The 27,537-nt window shown below is 52.5% G+C and overlaps 1 protein-coding gene across 1 annotated transcript in view; it reads right to left on the bottom strand.

Moving 5' to 3' along the window:
• Positions 1 to 27,537, bottom strand: part of Cacna1a (calcium voltage-gated channel subunit alpha1 A) — a 256,875-nt gene that overhangs the window by 79,293 nt on the left and 150,045 nt on the right. The window contains 11 exon segments of the mRNA XM_045139418.1: positions 1,143 to 1,202; positions 2,351 to 2,480; positions 4,658 to 4,796; positions 9,889 to 10,346; positions 17,333 to 18,124; positions 20,585 to 20,691; positions 24,399 to 24,466; positions 24,585 to 24,702; positions 26,534 to 26,606; positions 26,889 to 27,020; positions 27,148 to 27,260. Of these exon segments, the coding sequence (XP_044995353.1) occupies positions 1,143 to 1,202; positions 2,351 to 2,480; positions 4,658 to 4,796; positions 9,889 to 10,346; positions 17,333 to 18,124; positions 20,585 to 20,691; positions 24,399 to 24,466; positions 24,585 to 24,702; positions 26,534 to 26,606; positions 26,889 to 27,020; positions 27,148 to 27,260 (2,190 nt within the window).

The raw sequence follows: 27,537 nt of genomic DNA, 5'->3' as shown, positions 1-27,537 counted from the left end.
TCTTGGGCTAATGGCCATGCCTTATCTGGGGTGCAGTCACATTCAGACCTACTTCCTCTGCCTGAGTTTCTGTTCCGGGGATCCTGTGAGCCTCTTCCCCCTCAGGCTGAGGTTTCTTCAGTTCCAAGTCTCCCCAGTATACAGTAGACCCCATACACAGGCAAGAGTGTAGGCCTGTTGCAGCCTTGCCCCACTGCCTTGGCTCTTCTTTTTTTAAAGAATGGGTGCACCAGGACCTCCAGCTAGTACAAATGAACTCCAGACACACATGCCACTTTGTCCATCTGGCTTACATGGGTCCTGGGGAATCGAACCTGGATCCTTAGGTTTCACAAGCAAGCACCTTAACCGCTAAGCCATTTATCTAGCCCAAACTTGGACTTATTTTATTTTATTTTTTTCGAGGCAGGGTCTTGCTCTAGGCCAGGCTGACCTGGAACTCACTATATAGTCTCAGGGTGTTCTTGAACTCATGGCAATCCTCTGCAACCCGAGTGCTGGGATTAAAGGCATGCGCCACCACGCCCAGCTTCCCATGCCAGTCTTTAAAAATATATTTTTAAAATATTTTATTTATTTACTGGGGGGGGAGGGAGGATGGGCACACCCATAGTCACTGCAAACGAATTCCAGACACATGTGCTACCCTGTGCCTCTGGCTTCCGTGGGTACTAGGGGCTCAAACCTGGGTCCTTTGGCATTCCAGGCAAACACCCTCACTGCTAAGCCACCTCTCCAGCCCCCCAATCTGCCAGTTCTTAAGCTCAAATCTCTGGGTGCCCTGTGACACCCACTACGTTAGCAGACCTTGTAGGCTCTGTCTTATGAACTTCCCGCACCTCCCATGCCCTCCTGGGCTTTCCCCTGGGGCCAGCTTTCAGCTCCATTGCCATTCCCTAAATCTGCCACTCCAAAGCTTCCAGCGGGTACCTGTGTGCCCAAGCTAAATCTCTCTGCCACCCCACAGGCCAGGTCAGCTGCGTCCTCTCCCACCGCTGTGCCCTCTCTTTCTCCCCCTTCTTCATCGTAGGCAGCCACGCGCGACGCCTCGGGGTGACCTCTCATGCAAGTCCCACAGCACCCCGTATTCCCTCCGGCTGGGGAGCTCGGGAGCCCTGTGAGCTCCGATGCTGTTCACTCACCTTGATCACCATCTCAAAGGTAAACACGCCCGTAAAGACGTAGTCGAAGTACCGCAGCACCTGCAGGGGATTGATATAAAACGTTAATGCGTTCATGCTAACTATGAACGAGCTATTAAATATTAATATAAAACAAACAAGGGGCTCGCTGCAGCAGAAACCCCCCCCCGGCCGGGAAACCTAACAGTAGTACACGTGGGGTGTGTGTCCCCCAGAAAAGTCCCCAAGAAGCAGATCTTCCACCAGATTTGCAGGTTGTAAACACGTGTCCGGCAGATGGCAGCAGAACCTACCAAGTTACTCTGTGGCCACTTAGTAACAGAAGGACACCTTTTCTAGTGCCCCGAAGGGTCGTGGTACTACAGACAGGGCTCGGGAGTTCATGCTACCTTGGGGGTGACTGGCAGAGTCCACACCCTACTGGGGGGCTGGTTTGTTTATGCCTCAGTGTTCTGATCCTGCCTGGTGTGTGGGGGGGGCTAGATCCACTTTTTTTTTCTTTTTTCTAGGTAGAGTCTCTCTCTAGCCCAGGCTGACCTGGAATTCACTATGTAGTCTTGGGATGGCCTTGAATTTACAATGATCCTCCTCCCTCTGCCTCCCAAGTGCTGGGATTAAAGGCGTGCACCACCATGCCCGGCTTTTTGTTTTTGTTTTTTTTTTCCCTGGATGCACCCTGGAGGCTTGGTAAATAGTGTGCGCCCAGCGGGCACTTGTGTCGACCTGAGTCAGACACTTCCCTCCTCACAACCCTCCGGGGATCCCACTCTCTCTTTGGGAGGAAAAAGACCCTCTGGCCCAAAGGCCCTGCCCACCACCATCCACTCTCCTGGCACGCTCCCGCCTCAAACCTTGGCATGACTGCTCCTATTAACCTGAAGTGTTTCTCCCTGCATCCCATCGGAGTTCACCTCTGTCCTCCCTCCCGGCTCCAGCATCACTCCCCTCCCCCAGGGAAACTTCCCCGGCCACCCTGCTAAGGCCGTGGCTCAGGGATCCCAGTGTGACAAGCACAAAGGAAACCCTTCCACCTGAGGGACCGCTGAGCCTGCTGGGGCTTTGCAGCTCTCACATCCCGACAGGCTGCCAGAGCTCCCCTCAATGCTGCCCCACGAGGGCAGGGGTGTCTCCCCTCGTGCCCCACGGTCCCGGGAGCTCTGTGCAGGTGGAGGGCGGGGGCGGGCTGGAGCGTGGGGGGGGGGACTCACGTTGTTGCGGGGCGCATTGGGCTGCACAGGGTCCTCGGCGGCCAGGGCAATGCTGCTCATGGCAATGACAATGAGGATGCACATCTCGAAGTAACGCAGGTTCAGGATGTAATGGCACAGGCGGCGGAGGCTGCGGAGCAGGCACACAGGGCTCAGGCTGCGGGCCACAGCCCCGCCACTCCCTGCCGACTCTACCCACACCAGGTCCCCGCGCCCGCAAATGACAGTACCTGGGCATTCACCACCAAGGGGGGGGGGGCGGGGGAGGGAGGTCTTGCTGGACCCAAAGCCAGTACAGGAGACATCCTCACGCCCATACATTGAAAGGCAGGATAAAAAATTTTAAAGTAAACTTAGTGAAGAAACAGCTGGTTGCTACAGCTAGGGGACAGCCTGAACTGTCTATTCAGAAAGAAGTAAGTCAAAAATAGGCTAAAAGATAGGCTGCGGGTGGCCCAAGATATGGGTTGGTCGGGTCAACCTAAACTTTATGTCCCGGGAAGAAGAAAAAAAATAGTTTCCCAAGACAGCCTGACCAAGGACTTAAACTCTGGTTATGCACAAATAAGATATGTAGACATAACTGTACAAGCTTGGCAAATACCCTTGTGAAACCCCCTCCCCTTTCCCTTCCTTGCTAAAAACCCTATAAAAAAAAAACACCCAATAGGGCTCAGGGTTGACTCCTCTGTCTCCTGCATGAGATACGTGTCGACCCCAGCACTCTGGTTTCCTGAATAAAGCCTCATGCTTTTGCAGCAAGTTTGGTCTCCCGTGTGTCTTTGGGTGCGTGCTATCTCGAGACTTGAGTGAAGGTCTCCCTCTGGGGGGTCTTTCAACATCACCTAAGCCCGCTGGAAGAACCACTACCTATGACTCCAGAAAAGCAGGACATGAAAACGCTTCTTATGTTTAAAATATTCTAGGGCCAAAATCAAACAAAAACTGGAGCCAGGCATGGGTGGCTCACTGACACTCTGCAATCCAAGCTCTAGGGAGGCTGCGGTAAGGGCCACTGGGGTTCAAGGCCAGCCTGGGTTACCCTGTCTCAAAAAAAACAAAACAATAGCAAAACAAAACTGGGTAGTTATAGGTTAGACTTCTGAGTGTGTGTGTGTGTGTGTGTGTGTGTGTGTGCACAAACGCCTGTTCACATGTGTGCAGGTACACATGTGTACAGAGGCCAGAGGACAACGCCAGTTGCTGTTGCTCAGGTAGAGTTTCACTGTAGCCCAGGCTGACCTGGAATTCACTACGTAGCCTCAGGCTGGCCTCGAACTCACGGCGACCCTCCTACCTCTGCCTCCCGAGTGCCAGGATGAAAGGTGTGCGCCACCACGCAGGGGCCCTTCCATCTATTTTTGAGACAGGGGTCTCTCAGTGGCCTGGAACACTCCTATTAGATGAGACTGGCTGGCCAGTGAGCATCAGGCTTGCTCTGTCTCCATACCGCCCCCTCCCCACCAGCTCTGGGGTTACAGGCACGGGACCATGCCCTGCTTTTACATAGGTACCACGATTTAACTCAGGTCCTTATGCAGTGGCAGAGCAATCTCCCCAACCCTGTTTTTTTTTTTTTAGTGGCTGGCTTGGAATTCACTATGGAGTCTCAGGGTGGCCTCGAACTCACGGAGATCCTCCTACCTCTGCCTCCTGAGTGCTGGGATTAAACGCCCGGCCCTGTTATTTTTTTTTTGAGAGAGAATGGGCACACCAGAGCCTCCAGCCAGCGCAAAGGAACTCCATACACGTATGCCTTTGCATCTGGCTTACGTGGGTCCTGGTGAATCGAACCTGGGTCCTTTGGCTTTGCAGGCAAGCACCTTAACCACTAAGCCATCCCTCCAGGCTCTTTTTTTTTTTTCAGTGACCTGTGTGACTTAGGAGTATGTCACTTCGCCTCACGTGCAAAGGGCCGTACATCGAATGTGAAAACCAAAAGAATTCATTCCGGCTTGTCTTCAGCTGGGATCCCTAAATCATGAAGTCATCGACATTATAAACCACAGGCATTCTCAAGAGCTTTGAATGTGTGACCAGCCCAATCCTCAAGCACTTCGTATTTTATGTGGGGTTAGCAGTAACTAACGGGTCATGAGATGGTTTGGATGGGAGGTGAGGAAGGGCCTAGCGTGTGTGAGGACGTCGCGGTGAAGGTCTGTGTATTTATGACCGCAACTTCCAACCCATGGCAAGGAGGGGGCTCGGCTGAAGAGTGGTCTATCACGACAAGTTTTCATCTTCTGTGAGGCAAGAAGGGAAGACCTTTTAGCTTGCTCAAGGTCAAGGGGCAGAGCCCTTACTCACGGGTTGGTTGTGGACAAGATGAACATGGAGCTGTAAGGGGGCATGGGCTTGGGCCCGTCTTCCCCAGGGTCCGCCTCCTCCTCCTCCTTCTTCTCATCCTCTTTCTTTGGCAGTGGGTCTGGGTTGGCGTTTTTGTTCACTGTGGGGACAAGAACCAACGGGGTGTGACGGTTAGTGTGACTGCGTTAGGGTCCAGTAAGAACCAATATGAGATATGATGGTTAATATGACTGTGTTAGGGTCCAGTCAGAACCAGCACAAGGTGTGACAGTTGATGTGATCATGTCAGGATGTAGTAAGATCCAAAACGAGGTGTGATGGTTAACACAATCATGTTAGGATGCAGTAAGATCCAACACAAGGTGTGACTTTTAATGCGATCATGTTAGAATATAGTAAGATCCAACATGAGGTGTGAGGGTTAACACGATCATGTTAGGACGTAGTAAGATCCAACATGAGGTGTGAGGGTTAACACGATCATGTTAGGACGTAGTAAGATCCAACATGAGGTGTGAGGGTTAACATGATCATGTCAGGATTTAAGATCCAACATGAGGTGTGACGGTTAACACAATCATGTCAGGACGTAGTAAGATCCAACATGAGGTGTGAGGGTTAACACGATCATGTTAGAATATAGTAAGATCCAACGCGAGGTGTGAGGGTTAACACGATCATGTCAGGATATAGTAAGATCCAACACAAGGTGTGAGGGTTAACACGATCATATTAGGATGTAGTAAGATCCAAAATGAGGTGTGAAGGTTAACACGATCATGTTAGGACGTAGTACGATCCAAAATGAGGTGTGAAGGTTAACACGATCATGTTAGGACGTAGTAAGATCCAACATGTGGTGTGATGGTTAACACGATCATGTTAGGGTCCAGTAAGCAGAAAGCCTCTCGGGAAGGTCCGTGAAGGCGTCTCCAGGAAGGACGGATGGGGACAGAAGGTCTTCCCCAGGCACAGACAGCCCTTCTGGTGGTGGAACGTGTACAACAGCTCTGAAAGGACGCAGCGCCTCTGCCTGGCTGCTCCCATGGCTTGCTGGTGTACACGTCTACCCTGTGACTCTCATCTTCGACGTCAGATCCCAGTTTCATTAACTTTCCAGCATGGACCCGGGACCGGCAGCCTTCCAGGAACCCTCCAGGCCTTCCTTGCCCCACGTGACTGCTGAGACATTCAGCCTCATGGACTGATCAGGCTGAGATTCTCAGGCTCTCCAGCCTGCCGACAGCCACTGCTGAACTGCCAGCCCGCATCCTGTCAGCTAATCTAATCAAACCCCTTCATATTTTAACTTTGTCATATTTATTTATTTGAGAGGGAGAGAAACACACAGAGAGAATGGGTATTCCAGGGCCTCCAGCCACCGCAAATGAACTCCAGATGTGTGCACCCCCTTGTGCATCTGGTTAAAGTGGGTCCTGGGGAATCGAACCTGGGTCCTTTGGCTTTGCAGACAAACGCCTTAACTGCTAAGCTGTCTCTCCAGCCCAAACCCCTTTATAATACACATTCATCCTATGACGGATACGAGGCTTCTACTCTGATTTCCCACAAGGCTGTAGGCTCCTGTCCACTCCACAGCAGTCAAGAGGAAATCTGTCACTTGAAGCAGGGGCCTCTGGGGCTAGAGAGATGGCTTAGCACTTAAGGAGCTTCAGGAACCGTGCTCAACTCCCCAGATCCCACGTAAGCCAGATGCACAAGGGGGCACACGCATCTGGAGTTCAATCGTAGTGGCTGGGGGCCCTTGTGTGCCATTTCTCTGTCTCTCCCCCATTCGAAAGAAAAGAAGTGGGGGCTGGAGAGACGGCTTAGCGGTTAAGGCGCTTGCCTGTGAAACCTAAGGACCCAGGTTTGATTCTCCAGGTCCCATGTAAGCCAGATGCACAAGGTGGCGCATGTGTCTGGAGTTCATTTGCAGTGGCCAGAGGCTCTGGACTGCTCTCTCGATCTCTCTGTCTTGTCTCTAATAAATAAATAATAATAATAAAAAAGCTGGCAAGTTTTCATCCTCCGGAGACCACCTTTCTGGCCTAAGGACCCAGGTCCGAGTCCCCAGAACCTAAGTAAGCCAGATGCATAGGGTGTCGCATGCATCTGGAGTTCGTTTGCAATGCCTAGAGCCCTGGTGTGTCCATTCTCACTCTCTATCTGCCTCTCTCTCTCTCTCTCTCTCTCTCTGTGTCTCAATAAATAAATAAAATCTTAAAATTTTTTTAAGCTGACATTTAAATTTAACTAATTTGATATTTGTTTGCTATAAGGCTTAATACGTAAGATTTCAGAGATAATAAAGACTGATTTATATTATGTATTTCTGTAAGAAACTGCGCTGTGGGTCCTCATATAACCCAGGTTGTTCTTGAACTTGCTAGCTAACTTGCTGAGGGTAATGTTGAACTCCTGATTCTCTTCCCTCAGCCTCCTAATTAATTACTGGGATTACAATAGGCCTATAGTTTAATTTGGCGGGGGGGGGTGTTCAAGGTAGGGTCTTGCTCTAGTCCAGGCTGGCAATCCTCCTACCTCGGCTTCCCAAGTGCTGGGATTAAAGGTGTGTACCACCATACCTGGCAGTTTAATTAAAAAAAAAAATTTTTTTTTAAAGAAGTGTCCTCAGGTGTGCCAGACATCAGTGGCGGAATTCATTTCCACATGACCCATGAGGAAGTCACGGCACAGAGAAGTGACCGACTGAAGGCCACGCGGTGAAGAAATGACAAAGGTGGGGTTCGAACTAAGGCAGTGGGGTCTCGGGGTGCCTGCTCTAAAACTCGCTGCAGCCGGCGGGGACCCTGGCAAACCGGAACGACAGGTGTGCTTCCGTTTGGCTTTCGTGACATCACCTGGGACCAACATGGGGAAAATGCCAACAGCCCGAGGAGAAAACCAAGAGCTCCCAATCCAAGCACGGCGTCCTGACTGGCAGGCGCCACCCTTCGGGGCAGCGGGTAGGCTGCGCCTACGGGGCTCCAGTTCGCTTGTTTGTAAAATGAGTCACGGGGGCTGGAGAGATGGCTTAGCGGTTAAGCGCTTGCCTGTGAAGCCTAACGACCCCAGTTCGAGGCTCGGTTCCCCAGGTCCCACGTTAGCCAGATGCACAAGGGGGCGCACGCGTCTGGAGTTCGTTTGCAGAGGCTGGAAGCCCTGGCGCGCCCATTCTCTCTCTCTCTCCCTCTATCTGTCTTTCTCTCTGTGTCTGTCGCTCTCAAATAAATAATAATAATAAAAAAATGAGTCACGGTTGAATTGCGCCTCCTTAGGGCACAGCGGCTGGACATGGTGGCTCTGTTGTCCTCCCAGAACTGGGGAGGCGGAGTGAGGCATCGAGACCACCACAAATTAAGAGGCCAGTTTGGGCTTATAGCAGGTTCCAATTAGACCCTATCTCAAAAAACCAAAACACACACACACACACACACACACACAAAAAAAAAAAAAAAAAAAAAAGAAAAAAAAAGAAAAAGAAAAAAGGTTTCAAACTCCAGGGGTTGGGCATTTGTCAAGATAAGCGGTGGGGATCTCCACACACAACAGACTCACAAAGAACCCTATTTTCAGGACATCTCAGGGCAGAACGTACGCAGAGGGAGCCGCAGGCGTGTCTTCACAGCACTTGCAAGACCTCAAGTTCTAGACCTGCCTGGTGCGACACAGCAATGCCCTGTCTCAAGACAACCCGACAATGTCAACATGCCTTCCCCATGCAGGGGCATGGCCAGTGGATACTCTCGGTTCCTGTTGCTCCTCTGAGTCCAGGGGTAAAACCCCGCCGGTCCCCAAGTGTCTACACTGCACTGCCTCCTGGTGGCCACACCCCACGTGACATAGGAAATGCATTCAGTCCAGATGAGGCAGTGTGAGAGACACAGCCAGGTTCCAAGATGGAGAAGAACACAGACCGCCTTGTCAATGACTGTAAAATTTTGGGTTATATGTCGACATGATAACATCTTGGACATCAATAACATTGGGGCTGAGTGATTATCACTACTGTAAGCTATGGAGATCAAGGGGTGCTACGTAACCTAGGCTGGCTTTGAACTTTTTTTTTTTTTTCCCTCTCTCTCATTTTGTTTTGTTTGAGTTAGGGTCTTGTTCTAGCCCTGACCTGGAATTCACTATGTAGTCTCAGGCTGGCCTCAAACACACAGCAATCCTACCTTGGCCTCCCAAGTGCTGGGATTAAAGGCGTGTGCCACCCCGCCTGGTCTTTTCTTTCCTTTTTCTTTTTGGTTTTCTGAGGTAGGGTCTCACACTGGTCCAGGCTGACCCTGAAATTAACTACATAGTTTCAGACTGGCCTCGAACACATGGCAATCCTCCTATCTCGGCCTCCCAAGTGCTGGAATTTAAAGGTGTGCACCACCATGCCTGGTCTTTTCTTTTTGTTTGTTTTTTCCAGGTAAGGTCTCACTCTAGCCCAGGCTGTCCTGGAATTCACTATGTAGTCTCAGGGTGGCCTTGAACTCACAGTGATCCTCCTACTTCTGCCTCCCGAGTGCTGGGATTAAAGGCATGTGCTACCACACCCGGCTTTTTCTTTTCTTTTTTTCAGACAGGGTCTCATGTAGCCCAGGCTGGCTTCAAACCTATGTAGCTGAGGGTGACCTTGAACTCTTGATCCTCCTGTCCCCACCTCCCAGGTGCTTGGATGGCAGGTGTGTGCCTTCAGAGTTTATGCTGGGGGTGGAGCCTAGGGCTGTGCACTAACTAAGTTCCTTCCTCCCTGCCCCCGCCAAGGTAGGGTCTCACTCTAGCCCAGGCTGACCTGGAATTCACTATGGAGTCTCAGGCTGGCCGTGAACTCACGGCAATCCTCCTACCTCTGCCTCCCCAGTGCTGGGATTAAAGACGTGCGCCACCACGCCCGGCTTCCCTTTCCTTCTTAATGTAGCCATAGACAATTTAGGATGACATGTGTGGCACGTGCTGTGTGCCTTTTGGAGAGTGACAGCTTTATGGAACCCCCCCCTTGCGTTGCCCCCGCTTGCTCCCCGGTTTCCTTTGAAGGCTCGTGGCTCCCCTAGGAGAGGTCGGGATGTTGGGGAGTTCTGCCCACCCAGCACCTGCTTGCTGCTGGGCATACTCTGTGTCACTGGATGCACCCACAGGCCTAAGCAGGAGCCGCCTGTACCCATTTCGCAGGAAAAGAAACTGAGGCCTGGCGTGGAACCGCCCAGGGGTGAAGCCTGGCCGCCCAGCCCCCTCACCTTGGACAACGGTGTGGTTGAGGGGCGGCGGGCAGGCTGGGGGGATGTCCACCGCGGTGTGCTCAGGTTTCTTGGCAGTCTTGGCTGAATTGGGCTTCGTGCTGCTGGGGTTGGTGACGATAAGGCTGTTGTCGGGAGTCTTGGGGGGACCGGGGTTCCCCGGGTTGTTGGGTATCCTGCGGCTGGCAGCGTTCTGGGTGTCGGTGGCCATGGCGGGCGCGGCGGGTCCGGACTCGGGGTGGGTGCTGTTACCCATCTTGGCCGGGCTCTGGGGTGGGCCGGGATGGCCCGGGCCGTCATGGGGACTGGCCGACTCTCCCCCGGTGGCCAACTTGCTGTTTCTCATGTTGTCGATGTCCTCGGCCGGCGGCGGGTCTTGGCGGCCCAGGTCCTGCTGGATCGGCCTGGTGGTGGACAGGTTGGGGCCGGACACGGGGACCCCACAGCTTTGGTTCTCTCTAAGGGTGGGGAATCCAAGACAAAAAAAACAAAAAACCCACGGGTGTGTTAGGGTCCGAGTGACAGGGGAAGGGCACCCGAGACTGCTGGTCGCTCAGCAGGCGTGGCCCCCCTCCCCCCACCCCGGCAGTTTTATCTGGCTCTGTATGCGGAGCAATGTTCCAGGAGTCTTTAATTCCAAAGTGTCAGCTGGGCATGGTGGCACACGTCTTTATTTAATAATCTCAGCACTCGGGAGGCAGAGGTAGGAGGATCATTGTGAGTTCGAGGCCACCCTGAGACTACATAACGAATTCCAGGTCAGCCTGAGCTAGAGTGAAACCCTAGCTTGAAAAACCAAAAAAAAAAAGAAAAATAAATAAAAATAAATAAAATAAATAAATAATTCCAAAGTGTCTCCAAGGAGGATTCAAAAGAGGCAAAATATTTCAAAGTCGATTCCTTTTCCCCGCAGACCTGGTGCCATGTGCCCACAATAGGCGCTAGATAACCAGTGTGGCACCCTCCTGCCAAAGACTGCAGACCTGTAACCTGTGACCTGCTCAGTTCCAGAGGTCCCGGAGATGGTTTTAGATGACTTGTGGGTGATCCTAGTAATAGACAGTATTTATTGCTCAGCCCCTGCACCTTTAAAGGGATCCATACATTAACTCACAAAAATCCCACAACAGCCACCATCTAGAATGGATAACAATTCACCCATTTTACAGAGGAGAATAACCAAGCCTGAAGTAATTTGTTCTCTTATCCAGATTGGAAAGGAAGGGTGGAGCTAGAATCTGGCTGTACCTAGAAGCATTAAGCTCTAACATCATTAAGGGAAAAAAAAAAAAAAAAAAAGGAGCTGGAGAGATGGCTTAGCTGTTAAGGCACTTGCCTGCAAAGCTAAAGGATCCAGGTTCAAAATTCCCCAGGACCCATGTAAACTAGATGCTCAAGGTGGTGCATGTGACTGGAGTTTACTTGCAGTGGTTGGAGGCCGGGGGACGCCCATTCTTTCTTTCTGTCTGCCTCTCTCTCACATAAATAAAAATAAAATATTTTAAATAAAAAATAGGACAACGGGCTGGTCCGAGGGTAGTAAGTTATCTCAATTGATTGTGCACAGTTAGTTACAGATTGAGCTCCTTGTTCTACCCTTTCACCCCTTCTCAGTACTGCTTTTGACTAGTCTTAAAAAAAACAAAAAATAAAAGTAAAGGTAAAATTGGATGGGCGTGGTGGTGCACGGCTTTCATCCCAGCACTCAGGAGGCAGAGGTAGGAGGATTGCCATGAGTTCGAGGCCACCCTGAGATGACACAGTGAATTCCAGATCAGCCTGGGCTACAGTGAGACCCTACCTTGAAAAACTAAAAAAAAAAAAAAAAAAAAAAAAAAAAAAAAAGGACGATGATTGATGATTGATTTGGGGCACAAGAGTGCTGACTGAGGAGTCTTACTGGAGCCCCCTGGGGTGCTGTAAGAATGAAGGTGTCAGAGGACCCCGTGGTCATTGCTCACTATGCAATCAATGCCCATGGAGAGGGTCATTGCTCACTATGCAATGCCCATGGAGAGGCCCACATGTCCAGCATCCCTGCTCTTGGGCCGATGGGGAGTGGGTTGCCATGGTGACAGGCTCAGGGGGAAGCTGAGAGCTGAGTGCCCACCCCGGGAGGGGGTGGGGGGGAGTCTTGCAGAAGTCTCTCGCTCAGGCAGGGGTTGGAGGAGATGCCACATGGCTGCCAATGAGAGGGATGCTCTGCAGTCTGTAAATCTGTACTGGGGACCTGCGGCCTCACTTGGTTATGCTGGGGGAGGGAGGGAATGGGGAACCGGCAGGCTCAGCAGTCTGGGAATATGAGAATGTGAACCCAGTGCCCATCAAAACATGAAAACAAAACAAATTTTTTGTTTGTTTGTTTGTTTTTCGAGGTAGGGTCTCACTCTAGCCCAGGCTGACCTGGAATTCACTCTGTATTCTCAGGGTGGCCTCAAACTCATGGTGATCCTCCTACCTCTGCCTCCTGAGTGCTGGGATTAAAGGTGTGCGCCACCACGCCCGGTTTAAAAAAAAAATTAAAAAAGATGAAAACCAGGGCTGGAGAGATGGCTTAGTGGTTAAAACGCTTGCCTGTGAAGCCTAAGGAACCCAGTTCAAGGCTCGGTTCCCCAGGACCCACGTTAGCCAGATGCACCAGGGGGCGCATGCGTCTGGAGTTCATTTGCAGTGGCTGGTGGCCCTGGCATGCCCATTCTCTCTCTCTGCCTCTTTCTCTGTCTGTCGTTCTCAAATAAATAAATAAAAATAAACAAAAAAAATATTTTTTAAAAAAGATGAAAACCAGAATGAGCTTGGGTTCCCATGTTGTGGGAAATCGGGTCGCTTGACAGGAGGTGATGTTTCAGAGGGGGAAAGGGAGATGGAGATATGGCGAGACAAGTTCAAGGGTTATTTAAAGAGAAAAGACTGCCCCAGCTCTGTAAGGGGGTCCAGACTCACTGTACCGGAGAACTGCAGTGTGTGTGTGTGTGTGTGTGTGTGTGTGTGTGTGTGTGTGTGTGCGTGCACACATGCACGTGTACTTTGAGGCCAGCCAGAAGTCGACATGATGCTGTTTCTTTTTCATTCCTCTCCAACTTATTTAATTTCTGTTTTTCTTTTTGGTTTTCTGAGGTAGGGTCTCAGTCTAGTCCAGGCTGACCTAGAATGCACTCTGTAGTCTCAGGGTGGCTTCGAACTCACAGCGATCCTCCTACCTCTGCCTCCCGAGTGCTGGCCTGAAAGGCGTGCGCCACCGCGCCTGGCTTCTACCTTATTTACTGAGACAGGCTTCTCTCACTCCTACCTACGGCTTGCTGACTCAGCCCAGCAGCCAGCTTGCCCCCAGGGTTCCCTTTTGTTTTTAGCCCATTAAAAAAATATTTTTGTTTAGTTTTTATTTGAGAGTGACAGACAGAGAGAGAAAGAGGGAGAGAGAGAGAGAGAGAATGGGCATGCCAGGGCTTCCAGCCACTGCAAACGAACTCCAGATGTGTGTGCCCCCTTGTGCAGATGGCTTACGTGGGTTCTGGGGAAGAGAGCCTCGAACCGGGGTCCTTAGGCTTCACAGGCAAGGGCTTAACTGCTAAGCCATCTCTCCAGCCCTGTTTTTAACCCATTTTTTTAAAAATTTTTATTTATTTGACAGCGACAGACACAGAGAAAAAGACAGATAGAGGGAGAGAGAGAGAATGGGCGCGCCAGGGCTTCCAGCCCAACCCATTTTTATATTTATTTGGGAGAGAGAGAAAGAGAGAGAGAGAGAGAGAGAGAGAGAGAGAGAGAGAGAGAGAGAACACACCAGGGCCTTCAGCCTCTGCAAACGAACTCCAGATGTGTGGGCCTTTTTGTGTGCATGTGTGACATTACGCACTTTTGTCACTGGGCGTCTGGCTTACATGGGACCTGGAGATTTGAACATGAGTTCTTAGGCTTCATGGACAAGCATCTTAACCACTACACCATCTCTTCAGTCCAGGGTTCCCATTCCTGCCTCCTGAGCACCGGGATTACAGGCCACCATACCTCGCTGGCACTGATGTGGGATCTGAACTCTGCTCTTCCTTCATGGGGCCATCTGTGCGGCCCCTTGCTTGTTTTGAGACAGAGCTTCACTCTGTAGCCTAGGCTGGCCCTGAATTTCCAGTCCTCCTGGCCTCAGCCTCCCGAGTGCTGGGATTCCAGGAAGGCACCAACGTGTCTGTCCTAAAGTTTTTATGTCTATCAGCGAGAGAGCCTTAATGATAATGATATAGCTAACACTTGCTGAGAGCTTACTGTGACTGTTAAAATAGTTAACATTTTAAAAACACAATTGGCCCTCTGAAATCACACTTTTGGCATCCGTGGATCCAACAAGCTGTGTATTGAAAATATTTTTAAAACATTGTTTCTGTCTCAAACATTTGCAGGCATTTTTTTCTCACCTCCTCCCTAAAGAGTACAGTACAGTAACTACGCACACATTAGTGTTGTATTAGACATTCAGTCATCTGGAAACAGTTTAGCATCCACGGATGCGTGTGTAGGTTCTGAGTGAACACCACACCCCATCACGGGCGGGTCTTGAACATGTGTGGAAATGATCCCCCAAGGACACCAGAGGACAACTATACTTACTATTGCTGCCAATATGCATATGAATATTTACCAAGCACTTATTACCAGCTGGGCTGCTCGAGACATAAAGAAACAGAGGCTCAGAGAGGGAAAGTGACATTCTGTGAGTCACGCAGCCAGGTGTTAATGGGCAAGAGTGACCCAAGTCCTTAGCGACGCTGGTCTCCAACTCACTACGTAGTTGAGGCTGGCTGACTTCTAATCCTCCCGTCTCAGCCTGAAGGTGTTGGGATTACGGGCCTTGTATGAGGACATTAATTTATAATAAATAGCATTTAACGGGCTGGAGAGATGGCTTAGCGGTTAAGTGCTTGCCTGTGAAGCCTAAGGACCCCGGTTCGAGGCTCGGTTCCCCAGGTCCCACGTTAGCCAGATGCACAAGGGGGAGCAGGCGTCTGGAGTTCGTTTGCAGGGGCTGGAAGCCCTGGCGTGCCCATTCTCTCTCTCTCTCCCTCTATCTGTCTTTCTCTCTGTGTCTGTCACTCTCAAATAAACAAATAAAAATTAAAATAAATAGTATTTAATAGGTTGATATTGTATATATGTAAGTACAATGATTGTGATGGGGAGAGAATATAATGGAGAATGGAATTTCAAAGGAGAAAGTGGGGGGGGGAGGGAGGGAATTACCATGTGATACTTTTTTATAATAATGGAAAATGCTAATAAAAAAATTGTAATATGGGCTGGAGAGATGGCTTAGTGGTTGAGCGCTTGCCTGTGAAACCTAAGGACCCCGGTTCAAGGCTCGGCTCCCCAGGTCCCACGTTAGCCAGATGCACAAGGGGGCACACGCGTCTGGAGTTCGTTTGCAGGGGCTGGAAGCCCTGGCGTGCCCATTCTCTCTCTCTCTCCCTCTATCTGTCTTTCTCTCTGTGTCTGTCGCTCTCAAATAAACAAACAAATAAATAAATAAATTTAAAAATAAAAAAAAAATAGATGCTTATGCCAACATGGGGAGGGTTCCTGAGCTGTGGAAAATCACTGTAGGGTCTCCTTATGAAGTGCTGCAAAATGTCAAAAACAGGATGCAAGACCGTGTGTGTGTGTGTGTGTGTGTGTGTGTGTGTGTGAGTGAGAGAGAGAGAGAGAGAGAGGGAGGGAGAGAGAGAGGGAGGGAGGGAGGATTCTGTGATGGAAGATGCCTCTAAGAATCGGTACCTTGCTTTTCTTTCAACTCTGAGAGAACAGAATGATTGGGGACATCACTGAGTTTTATTAAAGAAAAGAAAAAGGGCTGGAGAGATGGCTTAGTGGTTAAGTGCTTGCCTATGAAGCCTAACGGCCTTGGTTTGAGGCTCAATTCCCCAGGATCCATGTTAGCCACATGCACAAGGGGATGCACGCATTTGGAGTTTGTTTGCAGTGGCTGGAGGCCCTGGCGTGCCCATTCTCTCTATCTGCCTTGTTCTCTCTGTCTGTGCTCTTAAAAAAAAACAAAACAAAACAAAAAAACACGCCAAGCGTGGTGGTGCATGCCTTTAATCCTAGCACTTTGGAAGGAGAGGCAGAGGATGGCTGTGAGTTCAAGGTCACCCTGAGACTACATAGTAAATTCTAGGTGAGCCTGGGCTAGAGTGAAACCCTACCTTGAAAAATTAAAAACCAACCAACCAAAAAAAAACAAAACAAAACCAAAACACCAAAACAAACAAAAAACCTGCCTGGCTCAGTAACAGCCAAAAGTTGTCAAAACATACTGAATTTTTTTTTTTTTTTTTCAAGGTAGGGTCTCACTGGAGCCCAGGCTGACCTGGAATTCACTATGGAGCCTCAGAGTGGCCTCAAACTTGTGGCGATCCTCCTACCTCTGCCTCCCAGTGCTGGGATTAAAGGTGTGCGCCACCAAGCCTGGCTTCTGAATTCTTTTTATGCAAGAGCTGTCTTGGCCTTTTGTGGAGTTTGCATCATTTAATTAACAGTGTTCCTTTGATGCCATTTTCTAGGTAAAGAGATGTGAAATCACTGGCCTACTATCAAACAGAAAGCACATGGAAGAGCTAGACAGCAGTGCTTTCTGTGCAACTTGTGTGAGATGGACAAGGACATGAGGCCCTTCTTGCCTCTTCTGAGGCCAACTGACCTGGGCAGGGTAGCTCAGTGGTAGAGTACTGGCCTGGAATCTACACACCACATCTGGGGGCGTGGCTCAGTGGTAGAGCTCCTGCCTAGAACCCAGGGAGGGGCTGGGGCGTGGCTCAGAGGTAGAGCTCCTGCCTAGAATCCACAGTGAGGGGCTGGGGGTATGGCTCAGAGGTAGAGCTCCTGTCTAGAATCCACAGTGAGGGGCTGGGGGCATGGCTCAGGGGTAGAGCCCCTGTCTAGAATCCACAGTGAGGGGCTGGGGGTGTGGCTCAGAGGTAGAGCACTTGTCTAGAATCCACAGTGAGGGGCTGGGGGCGTGGCTCAGGGGTAGAGCCCCTGTCTAGAATCCACAGTGAGGGGCTGGGGGTGTGGCTCAGAGGTAGAGCACTTGTCTAGAATCCACAGTGAGGGGCTGGGGGCGTGGCTCAGAGGTAGAGCTCCTGTCTAGAATCCACAGAGAGGGGCTGGGGGCGTGGCTCAGTGGTAGAGCCCCTGCCTAGAATCCACAGTGAGGGGCTGGGGGCGTGGCTCAGGGGTAGAGCTCCTGTCTAGAATCCACAGTGAGGGGCTGGGGGTGTGGCTCAGGGGTAGAGCTCCCCTCTAGAATGCACAGTGAGGGTCTGGGGGCGTGGCTCTCCCCTGTTTCACTTGCCCACCAATGCGCAAAACAGACCCCCCCATCCCCCTTGCGCCCGAAACCATCCAGACCACCCTCCCGTGACCCCCGTGTACCCCCGCGCACGTCCACCGTCCTTACTTCCTCCGCCGGTGCCTTCGCTCCTTGTCCTCCCGGCGCGCGTCCGCGTCGTAGGAGGGGGGCGGCCCGTGCCGGTGCCTCCGCCTGCGCTCCCCTCCTCCTCCTCCTCCTCCTCCTCCTCCGTCGGGCCCGTCTCCGTCGCCCTCTCCTGCCTGCCGGGCGGGCCGGCTCCCCTCGCGTGGCCGCGCCCTGCGCTCCGCCTTGTCGTCGGCCGCCTCGTCCCCGGGCCTGCGGCGCGCGCGGTGGCGGCGAGCTTCCCCGTCGGCGCCGGGGCGCGGCGACCCTCCCCGCGCGTCCCTGCCCGCGGCGGCCGGCCGGTGCGCGTGGCGGCGGGGAGGCTCGGAAGCGGAGGCGGCGGTGACCTTGGCCCGCTCGGCCGTGTCCCAGCAGCCCGGTTCGCGGGCCCCGTGGTCCGACTCGCGGCCGTAAGGACCCTCGCGCCCCGGCGCGGGTTCGGGGCTCCCCGGCCAGGCCCTGCGCTCTCGGCAGCGCGCGGGTTTGCGCAGCGCATCGTCGGCGCCGCCGCGCGGCTGCTCCTCGGCGGCGGCGGCCGCGCGGCTCTTGTTGGTGTTGTTGTTACGGTTCTCCTGGGGGTCCACGACCAGGGGCCGGTCCAGGTGCGTCTTCACGTCGGGACGCAGGTGACGCGCGTACGTGGCCTTCCAGCGCTCGTCGGGGTCCATCTCGGTGTAGAGCGCCTCGCGGCTGGCCAGCAGGTTCTGCTTGCGCATCTCGCTCGTGCGCTGCTCCCACACCGACTTGGCCGGTTTCTGGTTCCTCTGCTGTTCCTTCCTGCCAGAGAGGAGAGAGGGCGAGGCGGGGAGGGGAGCTGGAACCAAGCTGGGGGGGGGGTGTCCCGTGGGACAGCCCACTCAGGACTAGGGGACATCACCGCTGCCCAGGGCAGTGGCGTGGCCCGCACGCTAAGGGGTGTCCCGCCTGGCCAAGGCTTTGCCAGAGTACTTTGGATCTGAAAGGTTCCCTCCTCCGGGGCTGGACAGCTGGCTTACTGCTAAGCATCAGGACCCGGGTTCGATTCTCCAGGTCCCACGTAAGCCAGATGCAGATGGTGGCGCTTGCATCTGGATGGAGTTCGTCTGCAGTGGCTGGAGGCCCTGGCGCGCCCGTCCTCTCCCCCCATCTCTCTGTCTCTTTCTCTCTCTCAAACAAATAAATACAATTTATTAAAAAGAAACCATGAACTGTAAAACATTGTGTACACACACATGCGGATGTCACAGGAGGATGTTGAGCGTCCCCCCCTCCTCTCTCTCTTCTGCTTTATTTCCCTGAAACAGGGTTTCTCACTGAACCCAGAGCTTGCTGGTTTTGGGTTACATTGTCTGACCTGTGAGCCCCAGGAATCCCTCTGTCTCTGCCCCTTCAATGCTAGGGTTCCAGGTCAGGGTGATCATGACTGGCTTTTTCGTTGTTGTTGCTTTTTTTTTTTTTCCCCCGAGGTAGGGCCTGTCTGTAGCCAAGGCTGACCTGACCTGGAATTCACTGTGTAGTCTCAGGGTGGCCTCGAACTCACAGCGATTCTCCTACCTCTGCCTCCCGAGTGCTGGGAATAAAGGTGTGCGCCACCACACCTGGCTTCATGCCTGGCTTTAAATACACACACACACATATATACATACATATATATATGCATACACATATATATATATTTTTTTTGAGAGAGAATTAGCATGCCAAGACCTCAGCCACTGTAATTGAACTCCAGAGGCTTGCGCCACCTAGTGGGCCTGTGCGACATTGCGCTTGCCTCACCTTTGTGCATCTGGCTTACGTGGGTTCTGGAGAGTAGAATATGGGTCCTTGGTCTTCCCAGCCTCTTAGCTCTTAGCCACTGAGCCATCGCCCTAGTACCTGCATGCTTAGCTTAATAGTTGCACAAAGGTCAGGAAGTGGGGGCCTGCTTGGAAGAAGTGTTTCTTAGGGGTGGGAGACTGAGACCCCAGCCCCTTCTTCAGTCTGTCTCATGGCTTCTCCGGCACGTTTGAGGAGAGCAACTTTGCTCCGTCCTGTGCCTGGCCACGGTGTTTTGCCTCACTCACGCCCAGGGTGGGACACGGGAAAATGGCAGATGGCTTGCCAAGAGCCATGTGCAGGGCTCTGCATTGCTCCCAGAACCGTGAAACCACAACAAAATCAAAAACAGAAAAGAAAAAAAAGAAAGAAAGAAAAAAGAAAAAAAAAAAAGCAGAACTCTTTATGTTTTCTTTTCCCTGCACTCCTTCCCGACTTAATTTTCCTCTGTGGTCCTATAACTTTCTAACACACTATATAATTTACGGGTCTGATTGGTCTCGTCTCTCTCTCTCTCTCTCTTTTTTTTTTTTTTTTTTCTTTTTGGTTTTTCGAGGTAGGGTCTCACTCTAGCCCAGGCTGACCTGGAATTCACTCTGTCGTCTCAGGGTGGCCTTGAACTCATGGCGATCCTCCTACCTCTGCCTCCCGAGTGCTGGGATTAAAGGCGTGCACCACCACGCCCGGCTCCGATCTCGTCTCTCTTTGACTCGAACAGCTACGCAGGAGCGGGGCACCCTCCCTCACCCCGCTGATGCTGCTTCTCCAGGACTTGAACCGGTAGCCGGTGGACAGTAGGTGCTTGTTAAGCACAGCTGAGGCCCCCCCCCCCCTGGGCTCCTGGAGGTTCAGGCAGGCCTGGGCTGTCAGGCGTGACTAAGGGCCCCGGGGCCCCAGAGACTGCAGCAGGCGGATAATCTTGCCGCCACACCTGGCCCGGGGGAGCGTGGACGTCCTGATGAGACTTAGGTCTTGCTTCCTCCAGAGCCTTGTGACCTTTTGCCGCTTGACCCGGAAGGTCCCCATATGTTAATGAGGTCCCTGCATGCTAATTAGGCATCAGTGGGACCTATGCACTAACCAGTCCCCTTATGACCCGAACCCACCAGTACCTCTTCCCGCTCCTTCACCAACGCTCACGAACACATTCCCCTGACTAATAGACGGGCTGTCCCCTGACACAGTCCCACGGGGTTGGGGGAGGGTTTCTTCCCGTCACACTCACTGCCACTCAAGACCCTGTTCCTCAGCTGCCGGGACAGGGCGGCCAGAAACCACGGGTGCTTAACTAAATCTAACTAAATCTGCACTGCGTTCACTCTCGTATGAGGACAGAGACAGGGCTTCCTGAGGTTCCTCTCCCTACCCAGATGTGCTCCTGGGAGGGTTTTGGAGGCTGAGGGGTGCTCAGGGGAGGCATGAGGGCTTGGGGACACTTACACGGCTATGGACATGTTGGCTGCAGACAGAGGACTCACTTCCGCCACCTCCTTGGCTTTCTGTAGCGCAAGTTTCTGGTTGGCTGCCTCCTCCTCCTCTTGTTCATCCTGGAAGGCATTATGGGATTCCTAGTCACAAAAGCAGGCCTTTGGGACCTCATCTTGTGCCCTGACTGCTGATCCCGGGGAACACGAACACGGGAAGGGTTGAAAACAAGTCTGTCCTTGGCGGTGTTGACCACCGCAAATGGGCCTTGGGTGGAAGGTGTGGCGAAGTGTATTGCTAACTGCTTTGTGTACGAGCTGGTTCACTATTAACGGTATTTATTTGCATTCTTTCTCTCGCTCCTTCCTTCCCTCCTTCCTCTTCCCTTCCTCGTTTTCTCCTGCCCTCTCTCCCTGCCTCCCTCTCTGTTCCTTTCAGGCTGGGTCTCCTGTGGTATTCCCAGGCTGATCTTTATCTGGAAATCCTCCTGCCTCATGCTGGGATAACAGGTGTACACCACCGTGCTTGGCTCCTCCCATTTCATTGAACTGCCAACAGCCCCCAGGAGGCGAATCAGGAGTCTTGGCTCTGAGCACTCATTGTGGGAAGCAGGAGGAGGGTGATGGTGGTGGTGGTGGGGCACTTGACCACAACCCATGGCTCAATGGATTCGGGGAGGAAGGTGTTTGAAACAAGCCTGCCAGTAAGAGGAGCCATGAGGTTTCAGGGTGGCTGTCTCCCTGCATGGTTGAGTTCTCTGGGGCCCGGAAGCCACCTGCACCCTGAAGACTGTCAGGTGCACATGCCGTCAGTGACTACACCTAAGTGGGACTTCCTCTGTCTTGGCACCCTGCCCAGCATCTCCCAGAGCCCGGTCCCTGGACCATCTGCCACAGAAACTCTGAAGATGCAGGCTCCCTGAGCTGTGTTCTGGAATCTGCATCTTCAGCGAGCTCCTGTGTGAGTTTAACACGCACTGGTAAAAATCACACGTTTGCGCTGGAGAGATGGCTTAGCCGTTAAGGCACTTGCCTGCAAAGCCAAAGGGCCCAGGTTTGGCTCCCCAGGACCCACATAAGCCAGATGCGCAAGGTGGTGCATGCATCTGGAATTTGTTTGCAATGGCTGAAGGCCCTGGTATGCCTATTCTCTCTATATGCCTGCCTTTCCCTCTCTCTCAAACAAATAAATAAATTAATTTAAAAAAATCACAAGTTCTAGATCTACATGGCCTGCATTCAAATCCCCTGGCTTGTCATTTATTCTATTTGACCCCTAGGTAAGCCTTTTTTTTTTTTTTTTTTTTTTTAATGGTTTTTGAGGTAAGGTCTCACTCTAGCTCAGGCTGACCTGGAATTCACTATGTCATCTCAGGGGGTCTCGAACTCACGGCGATCCTCCTGCCTCTGCCTCCCGAGTGCTGGGATTAAAGGCATGCGCCACTATGCCCAGCTCCAGGTAAGCCTCTTAATTTGTGTTTACCTTCATCATCTAAAATTTCAATGATATCAAATTAATTTTTTTTCTCCCTAGCACTTCCCACTAGCTGACAAACTGTAGTTTTACAAACACATCTGATTTCTGGTCTGTCTCTTCCTCAGTTTGAATCCCTGTTCCACCAGGCTATGGATTTTTTTTTTAAAATTATTTGAGAGAGAGAGAGAGAGAGAGAGAGAGAGAGAGAGAATTGGTGCACCAGGGCCTCAGCCATTGCAATTGAACGCCAGGCTCCTGCGCCACCTAGTGGGCATGTGCGACCTTGCGCTTGCCTCACCTTTGTGTGTCCAGCTTATGTGGGACCTGGAGAGTCGAACATGGATCCTTAGGCATCACAGACAAGCGCCTTAACAGCTAAGCCATCTCTGCAGCCCCAGGCTAGGGATATTTTACTTGCTTTCTTCACTGTGGTCTCCCTGGCTTGGGGCTATGGTCACAGTAGGTGCTCCACATACGTTTACTGAAGGACAGTGCCTGCAAAGCAAGTCTCAGAGAAAGCGGCTCCCAAGGCTTTCCTGAGGATCCAGTGCAACGGAGGCACACCAGAGGCTTTGCAGGGCGCCCATCGCCGACGCCCTGTCTGAGGGTGCATGTGCGCTCAGTGCAGCAGGAGATCTGGGCCTGCAGGGGAATGCCCACACTCACAGGGGAGCTGAGCTGCCTATGCCCCCAAGTTAACTTGACATGCATGGCCGGGCTTTGGGCCCAGTGCCCGGGATGGTGGAGACTTCTGCTGCTTCTCTGCTGGAGGTGGGGCCCGGGACAGTCTCTCTCCCTCCTGCCAAGGCTGACAGATGGGACGGTTGGCAGTGTCTGTTCAGTTTGGTTTGGTCTCATGAGCATGTCCCAAAGCACTGGGGACCGTGAAGAGAAGCTGGGGGAGGGGGCTGGTCCCATGGGGCTAACTACGGCTACGGCTTTAGACGTTTTTGCTTCTACCACCCGCCCCCAACTTGCGCAGAGCACCCCCTCTGTGGGGAGTGGATGGCTTGTCCAGCTTGTCCCCTTGTCTAGTTTCCTTTGTCCAGTGCATGACCCGTGCGACTGACCACTCCTGGCGTCCCAAGCTCGGGAGCTACGCTAGCCAGGGGCGTGTGTTGTGCCGTGGAGGCGCGGGTTGCCTGCCCTGTGCCTGAGGTGGACCTGACTCCCAGGGAGCCTGAGGTTGCTCTGAGCATGTACAGTGACATGAAGCCCCAACTTTGCCCGAGGTTCTCCACCTCACTGAGCTTGAGCTAAACCAACAGAGGATCCTTCCCACCTACACATTCCATCTTGCCCGTTTCCTCCTCTTTACTCTTTGGGGTGTGTGGGGGGGGGTCACGTCTCTGCTCTTTTGGCTCCCAGTGTGGTCAAGGCTCTTAAATCCTCTGGGCCTCAGTTTCCCTACCCGTGGAGTGAGAACAGCAGTAAGTCCACTATTAAGGTTGGTGGACCTTGCAGGCTACGAGGGTTGTTACATTTTTCTGCACTTAAAATTTTGCTTATTATTTTTGGAGACGGGGGTCTATGGACAAGCTAGGTACTGAGACCCGGAATAGGGCCTTGATTTCACGATACTCCTGCCTCAGCCTCCTGAGCACTGGATCACAGGCGTGTACTGCCATGGCCACATAATGCCATTATCACATCATCCGGGACAAGTGACAGCTGTTCTGAGTCTTAGTTTCCCCATTCTGCCAAAGGGAGGCTACAGCAGTGCCTGCCGTCAAAGACATGCCATAATTCTTTGCAGCTGTGACTCTAGAGGAGTGGCCACTGCCCCTGGCCAGCTCCTGAGCACACAGGAACAGAGGTGGAGCCTCGGGGGGGGGTGGTCCATGATGCTACCTTCTCTCTACCTGCTCCTAGCCCCCACTCTCTGTCCCTGGGAGGCTGATCTGTGCATATCTTATCTCTTGGCCTCTCTGGTGGCTTCCAACTGGCCCCTGGCAGGCTCCAGCTGGAGGCCAGAGGGAGAGGAGGGAGGCACTCAACTGGCCACTCCATCTGCGCCTCTCCGTGGTTCTGCGTTCCCTAAAGTCACAGGGTTTACGCCAGCCCCTTTTGCTCAGCGCCAGCTCTGGCTAGGTCCCTGTCAAGCTATGATTTTTGACCCATCCTTTTGGATGGTGTTGGTGCCCTGTGGCCCAGGAGTTCCTCCATTCCGTGGGAGGAGTGGGACCACCTCGGGGCGTCCTCCCCCTCTGGGCTCCGGAACCAGCTCGTTCGTCCCTGTAGCACTGGGAGAGGCGTTAGGAGTTCTGACCCCCCTTGTCCCTCTGCTACCCCTACTGTTGTCTCCTCCGAGAGCTGGCAGTAACTGTGGGTGCATGTTCTCCTACGCCCCTACCTTGGTGAGTTCCTGGGCATTTGCCAAATTGTCTACAGCGATGGCCAAGAACACATTCAGGAGAGTGTCTGTGCGCCCTAGTCAGGGAAAGCAGAATTTCTCAGAGCCCCAGGTGCCACCTCCGTCCTGTCTCCCCCAGCCCAGCCTGTCTCCCCCCCCGCCCCCAAAGTCCCCCGTGAAGGATACAGTTCCCGAAGAGGGTGAGGACGATGAAGTAAATGGAGAACACCATGCCACCCTGCACGCCTCCCTGAGACTTAATCCCGTCGTACATGACCTCGTTCCAGTCCTCGCCTGTCAGGATCTGAAAGAGGACGGACAGACACACAGCCAACCCCCCCCTTCAGCCGCCAGCCCCTGAGAGCCACAGCTGTGGGGCTGGAATCTGTCTGCCCATCACCGATCCCACCTGAGCTTCCGTATGTGTCTCTAGCTGGGGTTCTCAGCTTGGCTACTAGGAAAAGGGGAGCCGGTGTGTGACACGACATGCTGTTCATTGCCTGATATGATTCAAGGGTTTGCTATGGACTGAATTGAGTCTCCTTAAGGCTCCTATGTGGAAGCCAATGTCCCAGTGGTTCTTTTTTCTTTTCTTTTCTTTTTTTTTGAGAGCGACAGACACAGGAAGACAGATAGAGGGAGAGAGAGAGAATGGGCGCGCCAGGGCTTCCAGCCTCTCTCTGCAAACGAACTCCAGACGCGTGCGCCCCCTTGTGCATCTGGCTAACGTGGGACCTGGGGAACCGAGCCTCGAACCGGGGTCCTTAGGCTTCACAGGCAAGCGCTTAACCGCTAAGCCATCTCTCCAGCCCCCAGTGGTTATTTCAAGTGGAACTTTTGTTTTCACTTTATCTGAAATTCAGGGTTCCCCTCCACCCCGTTTTCTTATTTGCAAGCAGGGAGACAAAATTGGAGAGAGAAGGGATGGGTGTGCCAGGGCCTCTAGCCACCACAGATAAACTCCAGATGCATGTGCCACTTTGTGCATCTGGTTTTACATGGGTACTGGGGAATTGAACCCTGGCCATCAGGCTTTGCAAACAAGTGCCTTTTAACCTCTGAGCCATCTCTCCAGCCCTGAAGTGGAACTGTTTTTTTTTTTTTTTTGAGGTAGGGTCTCACTCTAGCCCAGGCTGACCTGGAATTCACTATGTAGTTCACTATGGAGTCTCAGAGTGGCCTCAAACTCACGGCAATCCTCCTACCTCTGCCTCCTGAGTGCTGTGATTAAGGGCATGTGCCACCATGCCCGGCATCTTTTTAAAGTTTTTTTTTTTTTTTTTAATTTGATAGAGAGAGACAGAGAGACAGAGAAAGAGGAAAATAGAGAAAGAGAATGGGCGCACCAGGATCTTCAGCTGCTGCAAACAAACTCTGTCCCATGCACCACCTTTTGCATCTGGCCTGTACCCTCTTTTGGAATGTGCAGGTGAAACGCTGTCTTTTCAGTAACATGTTTCTGATCTCTTGGCCTTACTTTAACTACAACCCATATTCTGTGTAAGCTGTATACATATATTTGGTAGTGTTGGGGCTGGAACCCAGGGCCTTGTGAATGCTAGGCAAGTGTGCTACCAATTACCTACATACTCAGCAATAAAATCTGTGTCTTAACAACAGTGGGCAAAGGCTTATGAGAGAGGAGAAATAGGGCTGGGGGAGATGGCTTAGCAGTTCAGGTGCTTGTCTGCGAAGCCTAAGGACCCAGGTTCGATTCCCCAGTTCCCATGTGAGGCCAGATGCACAAGGTGGCGCATGCTTCTGGAGTCCGTTTGCAGTATCTAGAGGCCCTGGTGTGCCCACCTTCTCCCCCTCTCTCCTCCTCTCTCTCTGCTTCTTTTTTTCCCTCTCTCAAATATGTAAGTACATAAATAAGTAAGTAAAATATTAAAACAAGAAGCTGGACGTGGTGGTGCACGACTTTAATCCCAGCACTCAGGAGGCAGTGGTGGGAGGATCGCCGTGAGTTGGAGGCCACCCTGAGACTATATAGTGAATTCCAGGTCAGCCTGGGCTAGAGTGACCCTGCCTTGCAAAACAAAATAAAACAAAAAAGGGGGGGGTCGTCCAGGGGTCCTGAGAAGCAGGTCACTCTCTGACACTGAGGACTCCCATGAGGCTTGTGAAACTCATACCTGAAACACTGTCATTATCGCTGCTGGGAAGGTGTCAAAGTTGGTGGGAGGGGTCCCTTCATCGAAATTAAACCTGAGGGGACAAGACGATACAGACATTGCACACGGGCCCCACCCCGCCTGCTCTGAGCGCTGGGCTCAGCATCACATTTCCAAGGCAACGGCCCTGTAGCATCTCTCTTCCCAGGAAGACGTCCTGTGCGTGGTACCCAGGGCGCTGCCCTCTGGGTTCTGTCGGTGGTGGCCAGCCCGGCCCGGAAGAGGGGCAGACTGCACGGTGAAGGTCGGCGAGGGCCCGAGGGCACAGAGTGGGGGTTCCTGAGGGACGCAGGGGGCGGTGGTACGAGGTACTTACTGGCCACCGAAGAGCTGCATTCCCAAAAGGGCGAAGACGACAATGAAGAGGAACAGGAGGAACAACAGGCTTATGATGGACTTCATGGAGTTGAGCAAGGACACAACCAGGTTTCTGAGGGACGCCCAGTACCTGCCGGCAGGCACGGCAGGGGTCAGGCCGGGGGGGTGGTGGTGGAGCCTAAAACAAAGCCCCCCCTCCCCATGCAGGCGGCCCTCCCCACCCCGCCTCAGCCCCGCAAGGACCCACAAAGACTTACTTTGTGACTTTGAAAATACGCAATAACCTGAGAGCTCGCAACACGCTAATCCCGAAAGACGTGCCAGGCTTTATGACGGCCCAGATGACCTCGAAGATGCTGCCAATGATGACCTGGAGCAGAGAACTTGGGCTCAAGGTCAGGGCTGGAGTCTGGCCCCGCCAACTCTCACAATGCTCCACGGGCATGAATTTGGCAGACCAGAAGTCCAGCCTGAGCCCCACCTCCACGGGCAAGGGGGGGGGTGCCATGGCCTCAGTCTAGAATGTTCCCCACAGGCTCATGTGAAATCCTTGTCCATAGCTGGACTGATTAACTTGAAGGCTGATAGCTTCGCTGTGTCCTCCTCACCATGATGGGTTAAAACTCCTTGAAACATCAACTCAAACC

The sequence above is a fragment of the Jaculus jaculus genome, chromosome 21 (genome assembly GCF_020740685.1).
Source record: "Jaculus jaculus isolate mJacJac1 chromosome 21, mJacJac1.mat.Y.cur, whole genome shotgun sequence".
NCBI lineage: Eukaryota > Metazoa > Chordata > Mammalia > Rodentia > Dipodidae > Jaculus > Jaculus jaculus.
The sequence above is the reverse complement of the archived record's forward strand: the minus strand, read 5'-3'. Positions and strand labels throughout refer to the sequence as shown.